Source organism: Osmerus mordax, chromosome 9 (assembly GCF_038355195.1).
Source record: "Osmerus mordax isolate fOsmMor3 chromosome 9, fOsmMor3.pri, whole genome shotgun sequence".
Classification (NCBI taxonomy): Eukaryota; Metazoa; Chordata; class Actinopteri; order Osmeriformes; family Osmeridae; genus Osmerus; species Osmerus mordax.
In genome coordinates, this window is record NC_090058.1 from 3,655,578 (window position 1) to 3,677,551 (window position 21,974).

The 21,974-nt window shown below is 49.2% G+C and overlaps 1 protein-coding gene across 1 annotated transcript; it reads right to left on the reverse strand.

Annotated features, from left to right (window-relative positions):
• Window positions 1-4,205: 4,205 nt before the first annotated feature.
• Window positions 4,206-10,897, reverse strand: lrfn5a (leucine rich repeat and fibronectin type III domain containing 5a). The gene is made up of 3 exons (XM_067243466.1): window positions 10,232-10,897; window positions 9,003-9,730; window positions 4,206-5,265 (listed from the first exon to the last, which is right to left on the reverse strand). Exons 1-3 carry the CDS (start codon window positions 10,889-10,891, stop codon window positions 4,206-4,208), a joined length of 2,448 nt encoding a protein of 815 aa, XP_067099567.1. The 5' UTR covers window positions 10,892-10,897.
• Between the last annotated feature and the right edge of the window lie 11,077 nt (window positions 10,898-21,974).

Sequence of the window (21,974 nt, forward strand, 5' to 3'; positions counted from 1 at the left end):
CATGAACCAATCGTAATGAGAGCACATTGTGTCGTTGAAAGTGCATCCAGAATGGATCTCTACTGGATCCAAATGAATGGATGAAGTGACTCTGATAATGATTGAAGGATCACAACAACACAAACACCAAGCATGGATGAAAAGCCAGACAGTTATACGGATGGATAATGGATGGGTAGACAGACAGGCTGACAGACAGACATGTAGATGGGCAGACAGACAGACATTTAGATGGGCAGATAGACAGACTTGCAGACAGACAGACTTGCTGACAGACAGGCAGAGAGGCAGACAGACAGACAGTAAGACAGGCTGAGGTCCAAGGAGATGGTGTCTGTACCGCTCAACAATGACAGGCCTGCTATTGCTGCCAGGAGACACTACCTTCTGTTCCAGAGCCAACACTAATTATAGATCTACTCAGCCACCCAAACACACACACCCAGACACACACCCAAACACACCCACACAACACACACCCAAACACAGACACACACAGACGCTTGTGGACAGGGGAAAGGTAATAGTGTTAGTCATCACAGTATTGTCTGGCTCTGATTCTCCCTCTAACTCGAAAATAACTTGTTTGGGCTCCTAGGATGATCTAAATGCATCTCTTGTCTCCCTCAGACACCACCTCCAGCAGTGTTGGAGTGATGTTGGGCCGGAGCATCACCTGCACCTCACTGTTGCATCCAGGAAGAGGAGGACTGAGACACCTTGGTGTGGACAGATGGATGTACAATAAGTCAGCCTTAGAGGCGACCAAGCCAGAACAGTCAAGAGGCCATAGCACCTTACATATGAATCTGGAAGATGGTAGCTTCATGGCTTTCTGAGGCAGCTCTAGTAGAACACTCACATTTCCTCTAAAACCTGATTTCAAACTGGATTTATTAATGCTAATCGTTGTGTCCCAGATAAAACAGACAAGCCTGGAGACTGTAGTAAGAGAGATTGGCTCAAAGCCTTAGAGGTCTCTTAGAGACACCGAATCCTTTTGGTTGATCACCCATTACCTAACTGCCTCACAGTCTGCACCTGTGAGAGTGAGAGTAAAATTCACCTCCTTTCCTATTCTCTAATCCTTCTTTCACTACACCCCGGTCCAGTAATGAGATGACACCTTGTGAATTCTTTTCCAGGCACCATTTAATGAACATTGAATGAATGAATTTACCTGTCTCTCTGCCTGTGTGACTGCATTACTTTGTTTGACAGTTTCCCAGCTAGTCACCTCCCTAATTACCTGTCTGCCTCTCTCTGCAAACCTCCCTCTCTGCTCAGCCTTGAACATTCTTTATGCCTGTCTGTCTCCTTGTGTACATATCTGTCTGCTTGCAATCCATGTCTGACTGAGATAAAAATGCTTTTGTTTACCTCTCCCCCCCCCACACCCCCCTCCTTCTAGCCTTCTGCTGACACACTCATTAAGAAGCCCTTCTGGACATGAATAGAGAAGGGGATGAATAATTAGCGATTGGCTCATTAAAAGCTCTCTCTCCCCCGGCAGCCATGTTGGAATGCTTCAAAACTGGCAGGCCTGCAGAAGTGGATCTTCCCATGATCCTCTGGGGGGTGGGCAGCAGTGTTGCATGCCCCTCCCCCGCCACCAAACCCACCCTGCAGGAGGAAGAGTGAGGCTGGGAGGGAGGGAAGGCTGGGAGGGAGGGAGGATCAGAGTGGAAGGAGGGAAGGTAGGCAAAGATATATCCCCGCAAAGCTCCTTACAATTATGTGTTTGGAGCTTAGGAGCACCAGAACAAGGTCACTAATGCTGTGAAACACACCTGTTATTATCACCGTGGATACAGCACCACGACAACCAAGCTGCACGTACTCTGAATGACACGTTCAGGGAGAGGCAGAAATCCCAGCAAATGTGTGTCTTCCGATGGGAACTAGACGTGACTGCATTTTAAAACGTACCTGTGTGGGCAAAAATACGAACAAAGCAACTACATTTATAAATCTGTGTCTTTATGTTTTTATATTTCAGAACTTTTCTGTGCATGTACTGTAAGTAGTGTGTGTGCATGTGTATGGGTGACAGACCATGCATGAAGTATGATATTTAACAGCTAAAACTCAATATAAGTAAAATTTTCTTTGGGACTATTTAAGTCTATTTTATCTCATCTAAGACAAGTGACTCCCTATCACATGAGAATCATCCTTCTGCCACGCAATCTCACACTTTGTTGACTTTTTCCCCCCCCCCCCATCAAGAAAGAAAAACAGGTACCATTGGAACGGACGTGAGGCCAGCCATGCTGTCACAGATGTCACCAAGACAACAGTTGTTCAGATATCACTTTGCTAATGCCACAGGCCATAATCCATGAGAGAGATGCTCCCCTCTAGCCTGGTCCTAACCAGACTCTCTAGTCTAGTCTTCTCTAGAGAGTCTGGCCTCGCTCCATTGACAAGCTTTGACTTCCTTGTAGGCAGGTACTCTGTTGAAGTTTAAAACTATTGGATCTGCCCAGAGCCACTCTGATCTGCCATAACCAATCGCTAGCGTTCGCCTTAGCCAATTCCTTCACCACTACTGTAACAGAGCTAGCTGCCGTAGCTGGAAAATCAAACTGTTCCCGAACCCCGTGGGGAGGAGGGCCACAACATCATGGCCACCAACAAAACTCAGCAAAACTTGTTCTTGCTCCGGCTTTAGTTTATAGATATTCGGCAGCGTTGCCACAACGGACCGAATGGCTTCGCTCGCATCTTTCTCCGCCGCCATTACGGAGCTACAACACAAACTAGCGCACGACATCAACGTCAGCGTTCTCAGCCACTCCCCCTGTTCGCTGATTCGCCGGTAGAAAAAATCTACCGGAGACATCTGACTTACGTACCTCATGGCCAGACCTAGTACAGAAGCAAAATCTAAATTGAGCGGAAGTACGTAGGAGGGCAGAGCCAGGCTAGCTCCTCTCTGCACGCTCCGTAAACTTGACCCGGCGCTCCGGTGTGTCAGCTGAGACGGCACCTGTTCAGTTCTGACAGTGACCCTGACAGGCAGGTCACAGGGAGCACGCAAGCTGATCTCTCAGTAGACCTCCCTATCACACACACACACACACACACACTGTAGGCACACACACACACACACACACTTACATCTGTCAGGTCACAGTATTGCCCTGACTGACTGCAGTACGAGGCAGTTCAAACACTTCTCAATACGTTATTCAACCCTCAGCGCCGCTGGTTACGTGTTGCAGAATTCTCTTTCTGATAAGATGAATGTGTAGTGTTGGATCCAGCTGTCTATATGTTGAAGCAGAGATTGCTCCCCCTGCACGCGCACATAGCAAATGAATCCCCACCTTTATATTGTGTGTATGTGTGTCTGTGTGTGTGTACATATACATCATGTTCAGGTTTATGTTACTATTCATCAACAAGACACCAGTGAAATATCCCTCTGTCATTTTTCTGGTTTTATTTTACACAACATAACAACACAGTATCTGTTGTTCCTTTGTACAGGGTTTCACTCTCATCGCCGCTCCACCGAAAAGAAACGTGTGGATTTTTCTCTTTAAAAAATATCAATTTTAATAAGAGGTCCAGTGTCAAGTCTCTGATGTCTGTCTGTCTCCAGAGTTCCAGAGTCTGTAGGCAGGAAAGGTGGTTTCCTGGAGTAGAAAGGCTTTGTGTGAAAATCTCTCTGTTTCCTCCTGACCCCGCCTCTTCTGGCTCACGCTGTAATCCGATTGGTGTTCCTGGCAAGAAGACAACTGTTGTTGAGCAAAAGAAGGCACCATTGCTTTTCTCTTGCCGCCATCGTAACGATAGGTGCGTGTACAGGTCATAGGGTGCATGGGTTTGGGTTTTTTGCAAATACATTTTTTTTTTTTGTTTCTTCCCTTTTTGTTTCTGATATGGGTGTGAGACTGGAGACCCCGTAGGAGACCCCGTGGGAGACCCCGTGGGAGACCCCGCACGTCTGTCAGGGAGGTCGGGGACTCGTGTCAGACACCTACAAGGCGAGCATCCTCCACTGATGGGGTTGGAGATAAGCGAACGGAAACCGAAACTGTACGAGGAGAAAAATAAACGGCGTGGTTCAAATGTCACACAGGGCACACACACACACACACACACAGTAATGCACATTCAAACAGGACACACACACTCGCACACACACATGTATGTATGTTCAACCAGGGCACAGACGCACTATAACAGGACAGTCATCACACAGTGCTTTCTAGAATCCACTCTGAGCTGCAGAAGTTGGCCTTGCCAGCGTCCGTGTCCACGCTCCCCTGTTGCAGCAGCATGCCGCTCATAGACATGCTCCTCTTGGACCACATCTTGCCCAGCTTCTGGGCTCCTATGTAACAGTGGTGCTTGGCCAGGTCCTCGTTCAGGGAGTACCTGCGCTTGGCCCCCATGCCCTCTGCCGGCAGGGTCTGGTACTTGGCGGCGGCCCGGGAATGGCCAGCGCGTCTCAGGATGGGAGTGTCCTTGATGCGCGAGGAGGATGGGGGCGGGGAGGCGGGCTGCTGCAGAGCGGTGGAGTTATTCCGATTGGTGTTTTGGTTTTCGGTGGGGGGCAGGGGGATGGGTTCCTTTTTTTGCCCTGGGGTGCAGGAGGAAGTGGGGGCAGCAGTCGGCGTGGCGACCCCAGAGGGGGCGGGCTTTGGCGCAGGCTTGCGCTTTGGCTTGAGGGTCCCGGATGAGCCCGGAGCGGAGCCAGCGACAGGACTGGTCCAGGATTGGCTCACCAGGGAGGTGGCGGTGGAACAGTCAGCGATGGAGGTTTCTGAGGAGTGTGTGAGCGTGTCCGGGTTCCCTTTCGCCCCTGCTCCTCCACCTGCTCCCTTGCACCCCGCTCCCTCCCCCCCATCGGACCCCCCCAGACCCTGCTTGGAGATGGAAGGGGTGACCGTGCAGCCCTGGGGCTGAGCCCCGTTCGTCTGGGAGAGGACGCTGGTGGTAACCATGGCGCCCTTGCCGGAGTCGCCAGGGTTGCAGACCTTGTAGCGGATCATGAGGATGATGATGAAGACGAGGACCGACGCCACGATGATGCCACCGATGATGATGATCATGGTCCCGCCCAGGAACTGGGACTGCATGAAGTGGCAGCGCAGGTACTCAGACTCGGTGGTGAAGGACACACAGCCGACCACGCGCGTGGCGGTCAGCGAGGTGATGCCGTCGTCGTAGATGGCGAGGACGCACAGGTCGTACATCGTGCCCGCCGCCAGGTTGTTGACAAGGAAGTTCTTACTGGTTGGAGGTATCATCCTGGGGGGAGGAGGGGGGAGAAGGAAGGGTCAGTATTCACTTTCTAAGTCAAGTTAGACAATATGGAAATGTACCCATTTTTCTAAGCCCTCATTTCTTCTCAGAGTTCCTCCTAAGTCTGTATCTACTGTCACTTCAAGTCAGCTTATTCTCTGAGATGAGCTCACGCCAACAATATATATTATTATGATCTACAGTCCATCCTAGTGTCTTTTCTGTCTAGCCAAAACTCCTTATCGTACCATTGTGAAATAATTAAACACCCCACAGCACTCATGAAAACACACACACACTGAGTTTCTGAAGTAAATTGAGGGATAATATTCAACCCAACAAGCAGAGGGAATACACTCTGGGATCTTGGGTTTGTGTCTGCTGCAACAATAGACAGAGTTACAGTCTCATCTCAAACAGTCGCATGAATATTAATAGCAGACTCTGAACGTGTTTTGACCTCCAGTGTTCCCGTCGCCGTCTCAGTAATGTTTTAATCAGTGGAATAGTGAGTGTTCACTTCTGCTGCCCACACGCAGCAGGACGTTGTTTGGTTAAAGATCTGGAGACTGGCCAAGGCTGTGTGCCTACAACAGTTACTGGTCAAGGTCAGGCACTGTCCTCTGCTCTCCACTGTCAGCTACTCTGACACAGTGCTTTTGTGTCATCTCTGGTCAATAGACTTATTAGGAGTTCAGGGGAGGAAGATGGGAAGAGGGAGAGGGAGAGACTGGGGAGACTCGACTCTAGAACTGTCCTTTTGACAGGCATAAGTGGAATAATGAAAGGAGAGGATCTTCCCTTGCAGCATATTTTGAAAAACGTTAACATTAACCGGTGTTAATTTAATACCAGGAGTGTTTATATAGCTCTACCTTGTGAGAGTGGATCTTTATAAACACTCAGTAAGTGAGTAAAATATTACCTGTATAATAAAGGGAAAACACTGAAATATATTACATGTTGTTTAGTTACATCTGACTCCAAAGCCAGTACAGTAATCCAACTTTCTCTACAGGCCTGGCATTCTCTCAAGAGCCATCAGATCGCCTCGACAAGGAGGCTTAACACAGCCCTGACAGCAGGGAACATGCAGCACAGATGTGTTTACTGCCCACAGAAACCATGACTGCGTGGTAGATACTGTCATGCCACACTTTCAAACACTCGACGAATTTAGTTAATCGAAAACAGTGGAATTGTCCTTTAAACTTAAAGTATATTGATAACTCCTTAATCACCTCAGGTATCTAATCTACAGGACACATTGGCCCCCAAATGTGTCCCTGAGCCCTCTGACCCCTGGAACACTCAGCTAAGAACTCAGAGCAGCCAGACTGACAGCCAGGCAACCAGACTGACAGCCAGACAGACAGCCAGACAGCCAGACAGCCAGCCAGCCAGCTAGCCTCACACGCACACAGAGCGACAGGCAGGCGGAGTGGTCGAACTGGAAGCTGGCCTCACGCCTGGCTGTGTGCTGTGAGTACCCTGACAGCTCAGACAACAACAGTCTGATCCGTAGAGTCATCTAAATCTTCCCACTAATGGAAGAGATGCCTCCCACTAGTTGGAGCCTATTTAAAACCTGATTGCCGACTTCTAATTCCTAAGATTGTTATGTGGGTTTGCGTGTGTTCATTGGACAGTAAAATGGAAATGGAAACATTACCCTGAGATAAACCGGCAGTGTTTATGCTTTAAGCACATCAGAGGTAGGTATTACCTGCGCGGCAGGTTACCCCAATGGCTAAATGAGCCAGCAGTCAGAACAATTTACAACATTCGTTCACTTGATTTGTTTGCTCATAAAAGCTTGCCGCACACTTAGATAAAAAAAAAAAATCAACCACTCCTTGAAGAATCTGCCAGAATGGAGAATGGGTGAGGCTGCTGAAAACAATGGAGTAGATATGGACGAGGTCTCTCCGTGAAGTAGATATTGACGCTGTTTTATCTCAAATGAAAGGTTTGTTGATAGAGAGTACACACCCCAGGGATGTGAGTGAAATATGCTGGGGTAGAAAAACAAAGCAGCTCATTGAGGAAGGCTCATCTTTCAGCCACTTAAACACTTCTCATTAGGCCGCATCAGACGGGGACAGAAATAGCACTGCCATCACCACGAATCAATGACACCGGCTCATACTGGTGAGGAATACATGTAGCAGAGGCTCCTGTGTGTTCCCCGTGTGGGGCATTGAAGACTCTGACCCCTCCCTCGGAGACCTCTCGGTCTACAGGGATGAAAGAGAGACTTGTATTCCACTGAGCATTCAGATCTGCCGTGAGAAAACAGGATCATGTCAAGACTGCAGATTTCACTGGAAATCCTGATGTCGTCATCTATTTATGTATTTAAGTATTCTCATTAATCCTTTGAATACACCTACTAGTATATCAACAAATATAATAATAATTACAAAAATGATGTACCAGTATTTAGGTCGTTTCCTGCATGTATGTTTTTGTTATACTGTGTTGTAAGAAGTTACAAGTCTTTATGAGGCGTGTGCTTCTTTGAAAGGGAGAGTGTGAGAGTGTCAGAACAACAAGACGCCTCCTCTCTTTGAGGTCACACCGGCAGCCATTACAAACACTCTGTTCTTGGAAAAACAGCGGTTACCTCTTTTGAGCTAAAGGATTGATTTCCATTCTCTCCTACACAGGCACAAAGACCAGCGATTGATTCCTCTCTTCATTAAACAAACACACGCTGAGAAAGACAGGTTTATTTGTTAATTCCCCGTAGCAACCTCACACCTGCCATCTTGCCTACAGGCCAACGCAGAGAGTTGAGACAGTGGATGTATCTATGGATGTTTTATCAGTTCAGTCCTTCATGATGTATACATCACTGATCCAACATGACAGGACCAGTTGAAGAAGGCTTCCTCCTTTGTTGTTTTCGCTAATAACGTTGTGTCAGATAAGAAATGTTTTCAACGAAAGGAGGAAGGCTCGTGTTCAAACTGTCATTTTCATCTGCCTGTTTGTTTCACCAGAATAGATGTTTTCCCAGATCAAATCTGATAATCCATAACTGTCTGTTCTATCCGGAGAGAAGATAATGGTGTGAGGGGAGCAACGTCACTATAACCTGCATTCAGTAAGTAAGACTTGGACCCCCCCCAAAATAGGTAAAAATACCAGGTCGGGAGGGTCGATACATTTATATAACGTTCTTACCTGTAATCGTAAATATTACTTTACGCCCTGGAGAAGAAGTTGACCCCCCCCCCCCCGATTGCCGTCGTATACTCTGCCTGCATTGTCATACAACAACACTTAACCTCCAGAGGGCTCTCACTAATGATCGTCCCAGGATTACTGATGATCTGAAACTGGGATATTACCAGTGGATTTTTATAAGTGATATCTTTGTTCAGTAATTCCTCTCACATTTCCTCAGGCTGTAAATATTATGTTTGCCAAAAAGCAGGCTTTGTCTAATCTCCTGTGACATCACTAACCAGGGAAGGATATATCAGTGTTGCTTTCACAGCTAATGCACTGAGGTTATCGTGGAGTAGCACTCTGCTATGCTAACTGGTAAGTTGCCCACAATCGTACATTTCACAGACCGAGTAGGATGAAAACACAGCCTGTTGTCCTTTTTTAAAGTGAATCTGAGCTCCTCTCACTGTTACCACACGCTGCTGTGAACTAACACAAACGGAAAAACCCCCCAGAAATAAAACGTGCTTTGCGTTCTCAAAGAACCACGTGAATCCTGGACCCACCTGTAGACCAGAGAGTCGTCCAGGCTGCCGTTGTACTGGATCTGGAACATGCGAATCCCAGGAATGTTCCTCTGGAAGTTGAACTTGATGAGCGCCGTGGAGGAGGTGGCCTCTGCGATCACCACCCTCCGGTCCTGGCTGGCCTTGCTGTCTCCCGTCACGTTGCTGCTGTTGGCGCCGGCCCGCGTGGAGGTGGAGATGTCCGAGGATCCCGGGTCGGGCTCCTGGATGTTGTTGGTGCTGTTGGAGATGTGCGGCAGCTTGATGATGAGCAGCTGAACCGTCTGGTGGGCCTCGCCGGCAGGGTTGGAGGAGATGCAGGTGAAGGAGCCGGTGTCCTTGACGGTGCTGATGAGGATGTCCAGGGTTCCGTTGGAGTACACCAGCGTTCTGGAGGAGTTGGACACCATCTTCCTGTCCGGGGAGATCCAGTGGATGGTGGGCTCGGGGTCTCCCCTGGCCTTGCAGCGCAGGGCCACTCTCTGGCCCTCCAGCACACGCATCTCCTGGGAGTGGCGTGTGATGAGAGGCGGCTCGCAGATGAACTCCTCCTCGTGGATGGACCAGAAGTAGCGTCCGGAGAGGTGCTGGGGCGAGGCGCACGTCTCCAGGTCGTCCTCGCGGCTCAGCCTTCGCAGCCACAGCAGCTCACAGTTACAGTGGAGGGGGTTCCCCCCGAAGCTCAGGGCGAACGCTGTGGGGCTCATGATGCCAGAGGTGGCCAGGACCTGACAAGACAGACACAGATATGGACAGTTTAGAGGGCTCTTGTGGGAAATGAGAGACAGAAAGGGTTAGAGGGATCTTGTGGGAGAGGGTTTTGGGAAATGAGAGACAAAAAGGGTTAGAGGGATCTTGTGGTAGAGGTTTTTTTTTTGGCGAAACAAAGATCGAGTCCGGCAAACTTGCTGTGGGGCAGTCATGGAGTCAGAGAGTTAGCTGGGCATGGATTATACATTTTGAAAGTGGAGTTTTTTTCTGTGCATTTTAAACATCCTTTTTGAAACCGTGTGTCTTCTCCATTGGGGACATCACCGGAAAGAGCTAATCGCTGCTTTCATGTGTTTCCCCTGTGTTTTCATCAATGTTTCCCTCCTTCTAAACCTATAAATACACCTCAACATAAAGGAGAAGTACAACACAACACAAGTTGTAACATTGCACCCAGCAAAACTCTGCCAAAAAATCCCCCTCATCACGATGCAGAACATCTCTCTTCAGTGCCTCACCTGTGCTCTCTGGAACAGCGGATCGGGCGGGAGCTTCTGCAGCTTGTTGGAGGTCACGTCCAGCCTGTTGAGCTTCTGAAGCAGGGAGAAGGTCCCCTCAGGGATGAAATCGATCATGTTGTGGTCCAGACTGAGCGTGTGCAGGCTGGTCATCCTCTGGATGGCCTCCCAGGGAACGCTCTCCAGGTTGTTGTAGGACAGGTCCAGCTCCTCCAGAGCCAGCAGGTCGTTGAAGGCTCCCATGTGGATGAGGGTGAGCTGGTTGTTGTTGAGGATGAGGTGGTGCAGTTTCGACATGCCGCTGAAGGTGTCGTTGGTGATGCGGGTGAGCCTGTTGCTGTTGAGGTGCAGGGCCCTCAGGTTCTCCAGGTCGGCGAAGGCGTGGGGGGTGATGAAGCTGATGGTGTTCCTCGACAGCGTCAGGTCCACCAGGCGCGTCATGTTGCCAAAGTCTTTCCGTTTGACGCTGGTGATGAAGTTGTCGGCCAGACGGAGCTCCACGGTGTGGCGGTCGATGTTGGGCGGGACGAAGAGGAGGCCTTTCTTGGCGCACAGCGTCGCCAGGTTGGGAGAGAGGATCTGACAGACACAGCGCTTGGGACAGATTTGGGCCTTCACTGCCATTCCCATGACCAACAGACACAGCAACAGCTTTTCCATTGTAAGACAGATTCAAACACCTGAGAGAGAGAGAGAGAGAGAGAGAGAGAGAGAGAGAGAGAGAGAGAGAGAGAGAGAGAGAGAGAGAGAGAGGGAGAGAGGGGGGGGGGGAGAGGGGGGAGAGAATCAGTCGTTAAATAATGACCAGGCGTTGTAAACACAGACACATCATCACGCCGAGCTCGAAGAAGAACAAGCCTGTACGAGTGGCCCCTGTTGACCAGGGTGATGTAATATGCGGAGCCCTGATGATGAGCCACTGCTGGGGTGAGTCACGCAGAGCCCATCGTGTCTCTCAGAGCTCAGCTCGCCTTCTCAGAACCGAACACACACTCAGCAGCTGGGCGGGTCATCCACTTCACACACACTCTACACCCTCACTCCGTTCCCCCTGCTCGGAGCACGCTCAAAGACCCTGGAGGAGAGGTGCGTGCCCCAGATGGGGAAGGGGTTATCTAGTCATCGTTAATACAGAGCTGCGGTCACAAGGTGGGGTCTGTTACCGGGGGCGAAGCAGCCTTGCCGGTGCCCCCCCCCCCCCCCCCGCCAGGCCCCCTGCCCCCCCTGACTCAGCCACACACCAGAGGAGCTATCGCAAAGGTAATTACAACCCAGAGGAGATGTAATGAGCCGATCTCTCTCTCTCTTTCTCTCTTTCTTTTTGCTGTCTAAGCCTGCGAAGCCAGAAGGACAGGAGTCCCAGGTTAATTAAATGAGGAGTTGTGATGGGGTGTGAAGGACACTGATAGGATCATCTCAACTCGTTGCCACGGAGAGAAGCCTGCAGGTTGGGAGGGATCACCTTGACACGCTGTCAGACCAACACGTCAGACCTTTTTATATCCCGAAAAACGAGAAATACACACGGTAACCAGACACAGTGCATGCTAAGCAGGCCGGACTGGGGAGGAGTCATACTGGATGCACAAACGGACATCCCAGATTAGGATTCAGTTATCACTAAGTGAATGAGATGTCTTTGTTGAGAGAGCAACCTTGTTACCATCTCCAAAGTGGGTTTGATTGTGTCCTGGCCTTGTTTCTTCTGCTGTGGACCTGAGGGAACAGCTGTTGAATACATCTTAATGAATGATAATCTAATTAACACGTTTAATACATCGACTGTCCTCTGTAGCCGTGGAACTTATCCAGCAGTAGAACAAGAAGTGCTATTAGCCCACACGCCGCGGGCTGAGGCACAGTGATTCCCTCTCGTCTCTGAGACAGCAGCTTTGGGTCCCACCAGACAGAGCTGGGAGGATCCTCTGTGTGATCACTTCATTATTAGTCAGGGTGAACTGGGAGAGGGATGGCTGCACATTGACTGCAGAGGAGAAACAGTAGAGGTGTGTGCGCCTGTGGGTGTGCATGCGTGTGTGTATTGTATGTCCTTGACACACACAGGAAGGTCATTCTACTATAAGGTAACAAGAGACTTAATCAAGCTTTGTTCCTGACTCTTTCCCATCTTTTGTTCCCCACCTCTCCTGCCTCTCCTGCCTCTGCTGTCTCTTCTGCCTCTCCTAACATCCTGTCTCTCTGCATCCCTGCCTCTGTCCCTCTGCCTCACTGCCTTTCTGCTTCCCTGCCTTTCTGCCTCCCTGTCTTTCTGTCTCTCTGCCTTTCTGTCTCTCTGCCTCCCTGCCTCCCTTTCTTTCTGTCTCTCTGCCTCCCTGCCTTTCTGCCTCCCTGTTTTTCTGTCTCTCTGCCTCCCTGCCTCCCTGTCTTTCTGTCTGTCTGCCTCCCTGCCTCCCTGTCTTTCTGTCTGTCTGCCTTTCTGTCTCTCTGCCTCCATGCCTCCTACCACAGCAGATGCACACTCTCAGCAGACATAAGCATCTCGTTCATCAGCACTCTATAATTGTACCCCATCGATTTTATTTTGGGGTTTACAAACACGGGCGCACACACACAAACACAAACACACACACGTGCACACATCACAGTCAGTGTGCTGGGAGAAGTGGTGATAGAGAAAGGAGTGAATTGTGTGCGAGCTTCGTAATGGATCATTAAGTGAGTGATTCACGTACAGTGGGTGTTTGAGTAGCCCTGTCTTTCCTCATACCCTGCATAGTCTCCACCAACACCCCACTTACATTGCTTACAGAACTGAGAACCCAGCTAAGTAGACACGCAGCAATCTCTATAAGGGGACTGCCAAGAATAAGCGCAGCTAGTTCAGGCAGGGCAATCGGGCAGCGCGCGTCAGTCATCGGGGACGTAAGGCGTCTTACTCCACCTTCCTTTCCTCCGCCCACTACCACACCCAGGTTAGCAGCGCATATCCATTGGGCCACGTCCGATAAGGCGTCTTTAAAAGACGCACGGATACGCACACACTCACCCCGGTTGTTGTATGATCAGTGCTGCTGCCGCCCTCCACCATCCCCTTTCTCCCCCGTGCTGTCTGTCTGTTCGATCCCACCGGGGGATTATATCTCTATTGCTCCCTGCCTCATATGTCATGTATGTATGTGTTGCATCGAGGAGGCAGGGAGTGCTTCCCTTAGATCATCCACTCCACCAAAGTTAAATCTACATGTCCATGTCATGTAACAATAAATGCTCAAATCTAATACGTGATTGTCTTGACTGAATTAACATGATAGACATGGTGGAAGACAGCACTGTACAGCCCCAAATATACATGAAGGAGATCAGCATCTGAACCAAACTGTGTGTCTCTGTGTCTGTCCTGCAAAAAAGTTCAACCGGTCCAAACGGGTTTCTTCCAGTGAATCAAATACAATCTCCACCGGATGTTGACCAGCGAGCACCATTTGATGTCGCAAACATCAAATATGGAATATGGAATCGTCCCAAGGCGTCCTCCACCTCAGTCTGCAGTGTGGAGACGCAGAACTACGGCTGGATTTAATGAGGCTGAGATCCTGGCCTCAGACAATCAAACATGTAGGTAAGTATAAATAGAACTCACACACAGATGCCCGGAAATGACTGTTTGAAGAACCACATCATAAAAACACACACGCACCTTGTCTAAACCTGAATATTTCTGCGGTTTTAATAAAAAGTAATTTAGTCTTAAGTCATCTTACTTTACAGTTTATATCTTAATATGTGTGTATTTGCCGACTTTTAAAGAATGTGTGTGGTATCCAGTCCTGAAAAGGACTACAAATCCCAGACAGAACTAGGGCCTCTGGCTCAAGGCTGTATCCAGAGAGGATTGCTGGTACTGCAATTTTAATGAGCTAGCTCTACTCCCTGCTTTTTAGTTTGAGCAATAGTGAGCAAGACTCCTCTACCATTGGAAGAAGGTTTTGTACTATGAGATCGACCTGAGTTCAAGCTTGGATAAACAACAAAAATAAAAAGTGAGGGAGGAGAGAAGGTGGAGATGGAGGAAGATGAGGGTGGAGGTGGGAGGAGGAGAGAAGAAGACGAGCGAGGAGAGGGGAGGATGATGGAGGAGGAAAGTGACTTTGTTGCTAGTAAATGTCATTGAAACATGCTGAGCTGGCTGCAGTGTTATCTAACACAAGGGAGGTATCTGAGATCGTAAGTCATACCCTGAGAACTCTCCATGTCAAGAAACACCGAGTCTCACACATGCTACCTTATCACTGTCCTGCAAACAGGAAGTCTCACATGTACACTACCTTATCACTGTCCTGCAAACAGGAAGTCTCACATGTACACTACCTTATCACTGTCCTGCAAACAGGAAGTCTCACATGTACACTACCTCAGCCCCCACCTGCATGTCAGCAAATCCCTCCTCATATGTCCTGGTGCTAATACTGAGACCTTTTACTCCATTGGGCTGAGAATGTGTTAGCAAACCGTATAATCCTAGAGTGTATATAATGCACTGAAAACAGGCATTATCCCAGTGTTGACGATGTGTCAGCGAGCATTGGTTGTGACTGTATAATTAAACTAGAAGCAGGGGTCCCCGTGTCTGTCATTACTGCAGATAGAGAGCAGCGTAGGAATAAAAGTGCACTGATTATTCTCACAGATAATTAATACTGTCTGGAACTGTTTGAAGCAGACATGGAGCACACAGCGTTTTCAGACCCTTTTGTCTCGATGGGTCTGAATCCATGATCCGAACAAACTTAAACCGTCAATGGTTGAGAAAGGTTTCTAGGGTTGGACTCCAGGGAGACACAGACAATAAAGAGTGGTGGATTGGTTCCTGCCGTCATTGGGAGTCTTCATAGAACCCCCCCCCCCCCCCTTCAAGTAAGAATGGTTCACTCCTGTGGGTGGTCCCTTAACTCTACTGGGGTCCCGGAACCCCCCTGTCCCCCTTGCTGTGGGAGCACTGTTGAGAACCCAGACCATACATCATCTATTGATAGAGAGTCTGTCAATTCCTTCTCAACAATAGAGAAAACATTCCAGACAACCAGACACTCCCAGTTGACAAGTGGAGTTGATAAGGCAATTCTATGACAGTTAAAATGTCAGTAACATAAAATCATTCTCCGGCTACAAAAGGAAGCCTTCCTATCTCCCTCTCAACTACATGGGGGACCTATCGACAGCCGCATCGATCCCCAGAGTTCCTCAACAAAAGCCGTCCGGCGTCAACATGGCAGCCCAGCGTACAGAGATGTCGTTCCCAGAGAGAGAGGTAGAGGGAGAAGCTTCCTGTCTTCCTCACGTCAGTGGAACCGAAGTCGGACTGCTGGAGAAAATGATGTGCCAGGTCGTTGCGTTTCACATCCAGGTCATTAATAAGAGATGAGTGAGTGACAGCGCTGTGATCGTGCCAGCAGACTACTGTACCAAGAGAAGGATGGAGAGCAAGAGAGAAGGAGAGGAGATGAGGGGTGGAGAGAAGGAGAGGAGATGAGGTGGTGACAAGAGAGGAGAAGAGGAAGAGAGGTGGAGAGGAGATGAGGAGAAACAGAGAGAAGGAGAGGAGAAGAGGAGGAGATTAGGGAATACAGAGAGGAGGAGATGAGGGGAGGAGATGAAGGGATAAGGAGAGGAGGAGATAAGGGGAGGAGATGAAGTCAAAAGGAGAGGAGGAGAGGATGAGGGGAGGAGATGAAGTCAAAAGGAGATGAGGAGAGGTTGTGGGAGGATTAAGGTGCAGAAAACACTTGTGGAGGATGAATAATGTATCCCTCTAAACATGAGCACTCCTTTATAATTCACCCTGATCAGATTGAACACACACAGAGCACACATGAAGCTCCTAAGTGGTCTAAAAGGAGACACTTCCTGTCTCACTCCAAATATTATCATAAATGTTTAAGATATGTCAACACATTATGTAGAGGAGTCAGAGTGAGCATGACAGGGAGGAGGAGAAGAGGAGAGGGGGAGAGGAGAATCAGCTTTCGCTTTTACAGGACAGAGTTTTGCAAGGTTGCCAAGGTTTGCAAGGTTGCCAACTTTGTCCAACCGCCTGTGAAATGAAAAAAAAAAGTAAGGAGATGGGGAGGGGGGGGGGGGGGAGAGAGAGAGGGTGGGAGGGAGAGAGGGAGGGAGAGAGAGAGAGAGAGGGAGGGAGATAGCGATGGATGGAATGAAAAAGAGAGTGATAAAGGGATTAGGACTACAGTGCGCCCTAAGCCAGGACTTCTCTCTGGAACATTTACAAAATTTGTTGGACAGGACAGGAGAGGGTTGCAGAGAGACATACAAAGAGAAAGGCTTCTCATTCATTTGAAACCTTTCACGTTCAGTCCACAGAACGTGCTAAATCATAATTTTACATTTTAACTTCTCCCCACAAGTCAACATTGAAAATGTATCTGACACCTTACAATTCAACACTCCATTATATCTATTTCCACAGGGCTGTGATGAGTCGTAGTCATGGTGATCTTTGGGGGGGTGGGAGGTCATGTGTGTTTGGTGATAAAAGGCCAAGCCAGCATTTCCCTGCTCAGTTTCATCTCTATCAGCATGTTGTGTAGAGGCAACCTGAACTACCCAGGAGACATACAGCATCCGCCTCACAGCCAGTGTGTGTGTGTGGCTATGTGTGTGTGTGTGTGTGTGCGTGCAGAAAGAGCCTCTCTCCTCTCAGACCACTCTTTCTGAGAGGACCATGACAGCAAGACAATGAGAAGCTTCTAGCAGTGCTGGGAGGCAAAACACACCCACCAAACAAGAACTCAGAAAAACACATGCACAAACTCTCTCCTCCCCCTCTCTCTCTCTCTCTCTCTCTCTCTCTCGCCTTCTCTCTCTTTGTCGGCCTGTCTGTCTCTCTATCTAGCCCTTTTTCTCTTTTTCTCTCTCTCACACACACACACAATATCTCATATCTATTTTCTGTCCAGCCTATCCCTCATCATCGTTCCCCGTCTCCCTCATTCCCTCCCCTCCCTCTACTCCTCCTCTCTCTGTCTTTATTGGCCGGTCACACAACCCCCCTGTCAGCACTCCTTTCCAGTAAGCTGTAGGGGAAGTTGAGGGTGAAAGCTAGTACACAAATATGGATGACCTCGTATCCTGTTTGATCCACGCCGCTACTTCTTCCTGCTTTGCAGCTCTGCCGAAGGGACGAGAGAGCAAGAGAGTGAGAGAGAGAGAGTGACAGCCAGACAGACAAAAGAAAGAAAGAAAGAAAGAGAGAGAGAGAGAGAGAGAGAGAGAGAGAGAGAGAGAGAGAGAGAGAGAGAGAGAGAGAGAGAGAGAGAGAGAGAGATGATGATGCTGTAGGCCGCTTGATCATTGCACAGCAGTACTGCAGGAGTACTGGTCCCATTTAGCATGGGGCCGGGGGGACTGAGGGTGTGTTTGTCTGAATGTGTGTGTGTGTGTGTGTGTGTGTGTGTGTGTGTGATGACCACTCAGGCATTCCGATGAAACAGGAGTTCATATTCAGAGCTGCTAAATGAGTTGAATATTAATAATCATGACACTGTGATGAGCAGGTCCACAGATGTGGTCCCATGGCTGCTGGCTGTTGTGGTAGGCTCACTGCTGCTGAACAGGTAGTGTGTGTTAGAGAGCGGGGGGGGGGGGAGGCAGGGGAGGGGGAGAGAGGCAGGGGAGGAGGGTAGAAACAGAGGAGGAGGGGTGAGGCAGGGGATGGGAAGAGAGGCAGGGGAGGAGGGGAGAGGAAGGGGGATAAGGGCTGAGGCAGGGGGGGAGAGACAGGGGGATGAGGCCGTCTGGTGATCCAGCAAGACTGAGCCTCCTTTGGGCTTAGCTGGCCGCCAAAACTCCTTGAGCTCCATCTTTCATCTTCCCAGGAGACCTGGTCTCCCCACTGAGACCAGGCACTCTGCAGTTTCTTCTGATCAACTACACACGCTCACGGACACATACACACACACACTCACGGACACATACACACACACACTCACGGACATATACACACACACACCAGAGGGTTCTCATCAGGGGACGTGGAGCTGGTGGTTGATATAAGGGTGTTGGGGTGAGAACAACCTTTTCCTCATCATCGCTTGTGGCCATCCATGACACTTAGCTGAGAAGAGACAGACCAGGGAGGCAATGCTGTGTTTGATACGAACCACAGCACGGCACCCCTGCTGAGAGTACAGACACACGGCCGAGAGACATGAGAGCTTGTTTCAAGACCCACCATGCTTTCTTCGCTCTCTGTCTTTCTAACACCATGGATGGCGTGAAGTGGCCTGCATGAAATAACGAAAGCCCCCAGTCAACATAAACTCCCGGATTTATGCCTCCAGTATGTCCTTCAAGACACAAGCCCTGGACTACCATCCGTCAAACCTCCAACCTACCAGCCCCCTAGTTCTCTGACAACCCAGCCCTCTAGCCCCCATCCCTCCATCCCCCAGCCCTCTAGCCCCCAGCCCCCAGCTCTACAGCCCCCAGCCCTCTAGCCCCCAGCCCCCAGCTCTACAGCCCCCAGCCCTCTAGCCCCCAGCCCCCAGCTCTATAGCCCCCATCCCTCTAGCCCCCAGCTCTATATCCCCCAGCCCTCTAGCCCCCATCCCTCTAGCCCTCTAGCCCCCAGCCCTCTAGCCCCCAGCCCCCAGCCCTCTAGCCCCCAGCCCCCAGCTCTACAGCCCCCAGCCCTCTAGCCCCCAGCTCTACAGCCCCCAGCCCTCTAGCCCCCAGCCCCCAGCTCTACAGCCCCCAGCTTTCTAGCCCCCAGTCATATATCCCCCATTCCTCCATCCCCCAGCCCTCCAGTCCTCCAGCCCTCTAGCCTTCCATCCCCTCAGCCCCCCCAGCCCCCTCTGTCTCCCAGCTCTGGAGGAGAGCAGCACCTGGAGTTCCCTGGAGAGCGTGCTGTTTCCAGGTGCAGTAAGCACCAAGCCGTGTGAAACATGCCTGCATCCAAGCATAAAGAAGAGTGTGCATGCGTGTTGTGTTTAGATCAACCCAGATGCGATTGTGTACGATGGAGAATGTGAGTGCGTGTGAGTTGGCATGTGTGCGTTTGTATTTAGATCAGCCCAGATGAGAGTGTGTGAGTGTGTCTGCCTCCATTCTCTACCCGTGCAGTTACCATGGCAGTCCTGATCCTGTGAATCGCAGGTCCGCTAGATGAGAAGATAACAGGCTCTCCAAGCCTGCAGGGCTGATTATCTCTTCACACCCCCCCCCCCCCCCCCACGCACACACACTAAAATCTACACAGATAACACCCAGCACTAATACAACTATCTTATACTTTCATCCCCATAATACCCTGCACTAAAACCAACAACTATTAACTAACACACAACAATATAAAAGGTTTCTTCCAGCATGACGCCAGGACAGCTGAGAACGTAGAAGTGCAACAGATGGTGAAAGATACACACACACACACATATATATATACATCTCAGCAAAACATATTAGCTAAACCAGAACATTAGCCCCACTACACAACTGTATCCCTCCTGGACGCCCACCCTCTAAGGAAAGGTTACCTCAGATGTCTTCTTACTTTCTCCTGATGCTGGTTACCTGGAAATGGACAACACCCTCTCCTCTCTCTGACATCAGTATCTGAGTCTATGGGGAATAGGTTTCATTGTGTAAGAGGGTTTAGCCAGTGTGATGTTCCTCTCCTTCACAGAACTGAAATCAATTGCTGTGGATTTGGTCTGACTGCCAGGGATGTGAAGCTTAGTTCAGCATTAAAAAAACTGAAAAGGTCTATAAGGAGTTTAGAGGTTTGTATTAAACCTTAACCTGGCGTAAAGCATACAGATAATTACATAACTACAAAACAACAGCTCACTCCATGTAAAAATACGTGTACTCAGAATCCCAGATCAAATTCCCCATTGATTTGAATGCAGTGTAGAACTGTTGTTGTCTCTTAAAGATTACATATAGTAGTATGTTGTAATCTACAATTGGCACAAATATCAAGATTACAAGCGGTGAAGTCCTACAAAGAGGCTGCCGCTGCAGGAAACATAAGAGAGAGAGAAAGAGAGAGAGAGAGATACAGGCAGAAGGAGAGAGAGAGAAAGAGAGATACAGGCAGAAGGAGAGAGAGAGAGAGAGAGAGATACAGGCAGAAGGAGAGAGAGAGAAAGAGAGATACAGGCAGAAGGAGAGAGAGAGAAAGAGAGATACAGGCAGAAGGAGAGAGAGAGAAAAAAAGAAAGAGAGAGAGGACTGGAGAGGGAGATAGAGAGAGAGGAAGGGAGAGAAAGAGAGAAACAGGCAGAAAGAGAGAGAGAGAAAGAGAGATATACAGGCAGATAGAGAGATAGAGAGAGAGAGAGAGAGAGAGAGAGAGAGAGAGAGAGATACAGGCAGATAGAGATAGAGAAAAACAGGCAGAAAGGGAGAGAGAGCAGTCAGCTGTCTGTCAGTTTCATCGTCAGGTGCACCTGGCTGTGCTGCCTGCCATCTCTCCACACAGTGGTCTACGGTTCTCTCTCAGGCTGTGTCACTGGAGCGTCGTTGCAGTGTGTGTCATCCTGTACTCACTCCTGCTCACTGCTTCATCCAATGTTAATGAGCTTCTTGCTATAGCAGTGTGTGGTGTCCTGGCCCAGGGCCTGACCTGCTGAAAACACACAGCTGACCACATTTACACACACAAACACACGCATACAAGCACACACACACCCACTGCTGAGAACACAGAGCTAAGCACATTTACACAAACACACACACACGCACCCACACACTGCTGAGTCCACACAATGCTGAACACACACACACAGGCACACCCATATGTACAGTACCAGTCAAAAGTTGGGAAAATGTGTCCAAACTTTTGACTGGTACTGTATGCACACACACAAATTCACCGTTACACCTAGAGAGCCAGGAGCAGGGTCTGGAGAACTGTAACGGGAGCCTTGGAGGGATCAGGATCCATAGCTCCATCTCTGCAGTGAGTCTGATATCAGGAACAGCAAACAGGGGCACCACAGAGACAAGTCCAGACTGTGGAACCAGATGTGCTCTGGAACAAGACTGGACCAGACTGCAGAACCAGATCTGCTCTGGAACAAGACTGGACCAGACTGCAGAACCAGATCTGCTCTGGAACAAGACTGGACCAGACTGCGGAACCAGATCTGCTCTGGAACAAGACTGGACCAGACTACGGAACCAGATCTGCTCTGGAACAAGACTGGACCAGACTGCGGAACCAGATCTGCTCTGGAACAAGACTGGACCAGACTACAGAACCAGATCTGCTCTGGAACAAGACTGGACCAGACTACAGAACCAGATCTGTTCTGGAATAAAGACTGGACAAAACTAAAGAGCCAGCAAAACTTAATTGTAACTCAAAGTAATTGAACGCATGTAATAAAGTTAAGACTTAAACCTAAGGCACCAAATGTTGGAAAAATTTCCAAAAGCATGAATTGTGAAAAATGAAATGGCATATCACTACCGCAATGTGCCACAAGATACCGATACTAAGATATTGATCAATACAAAAAAGATCAAAGTATGTTGTAATAGGCATCTGAATGCTGTAATTTGAATACTGAAATGAACCCATACTAACACAGGTCGCTTTAAAACTTGCAGGCCAACTAGAAGACAATGTTCCCACACAATTACCATCAACCTATTCATTATCCACAGGTAGATCAGTAAGTAGTCTGAAAAACTAATTTGATTGGAACAGCTTCATTTTGCATGCAGATCTACAGATGAACAGACTGAATCAGGC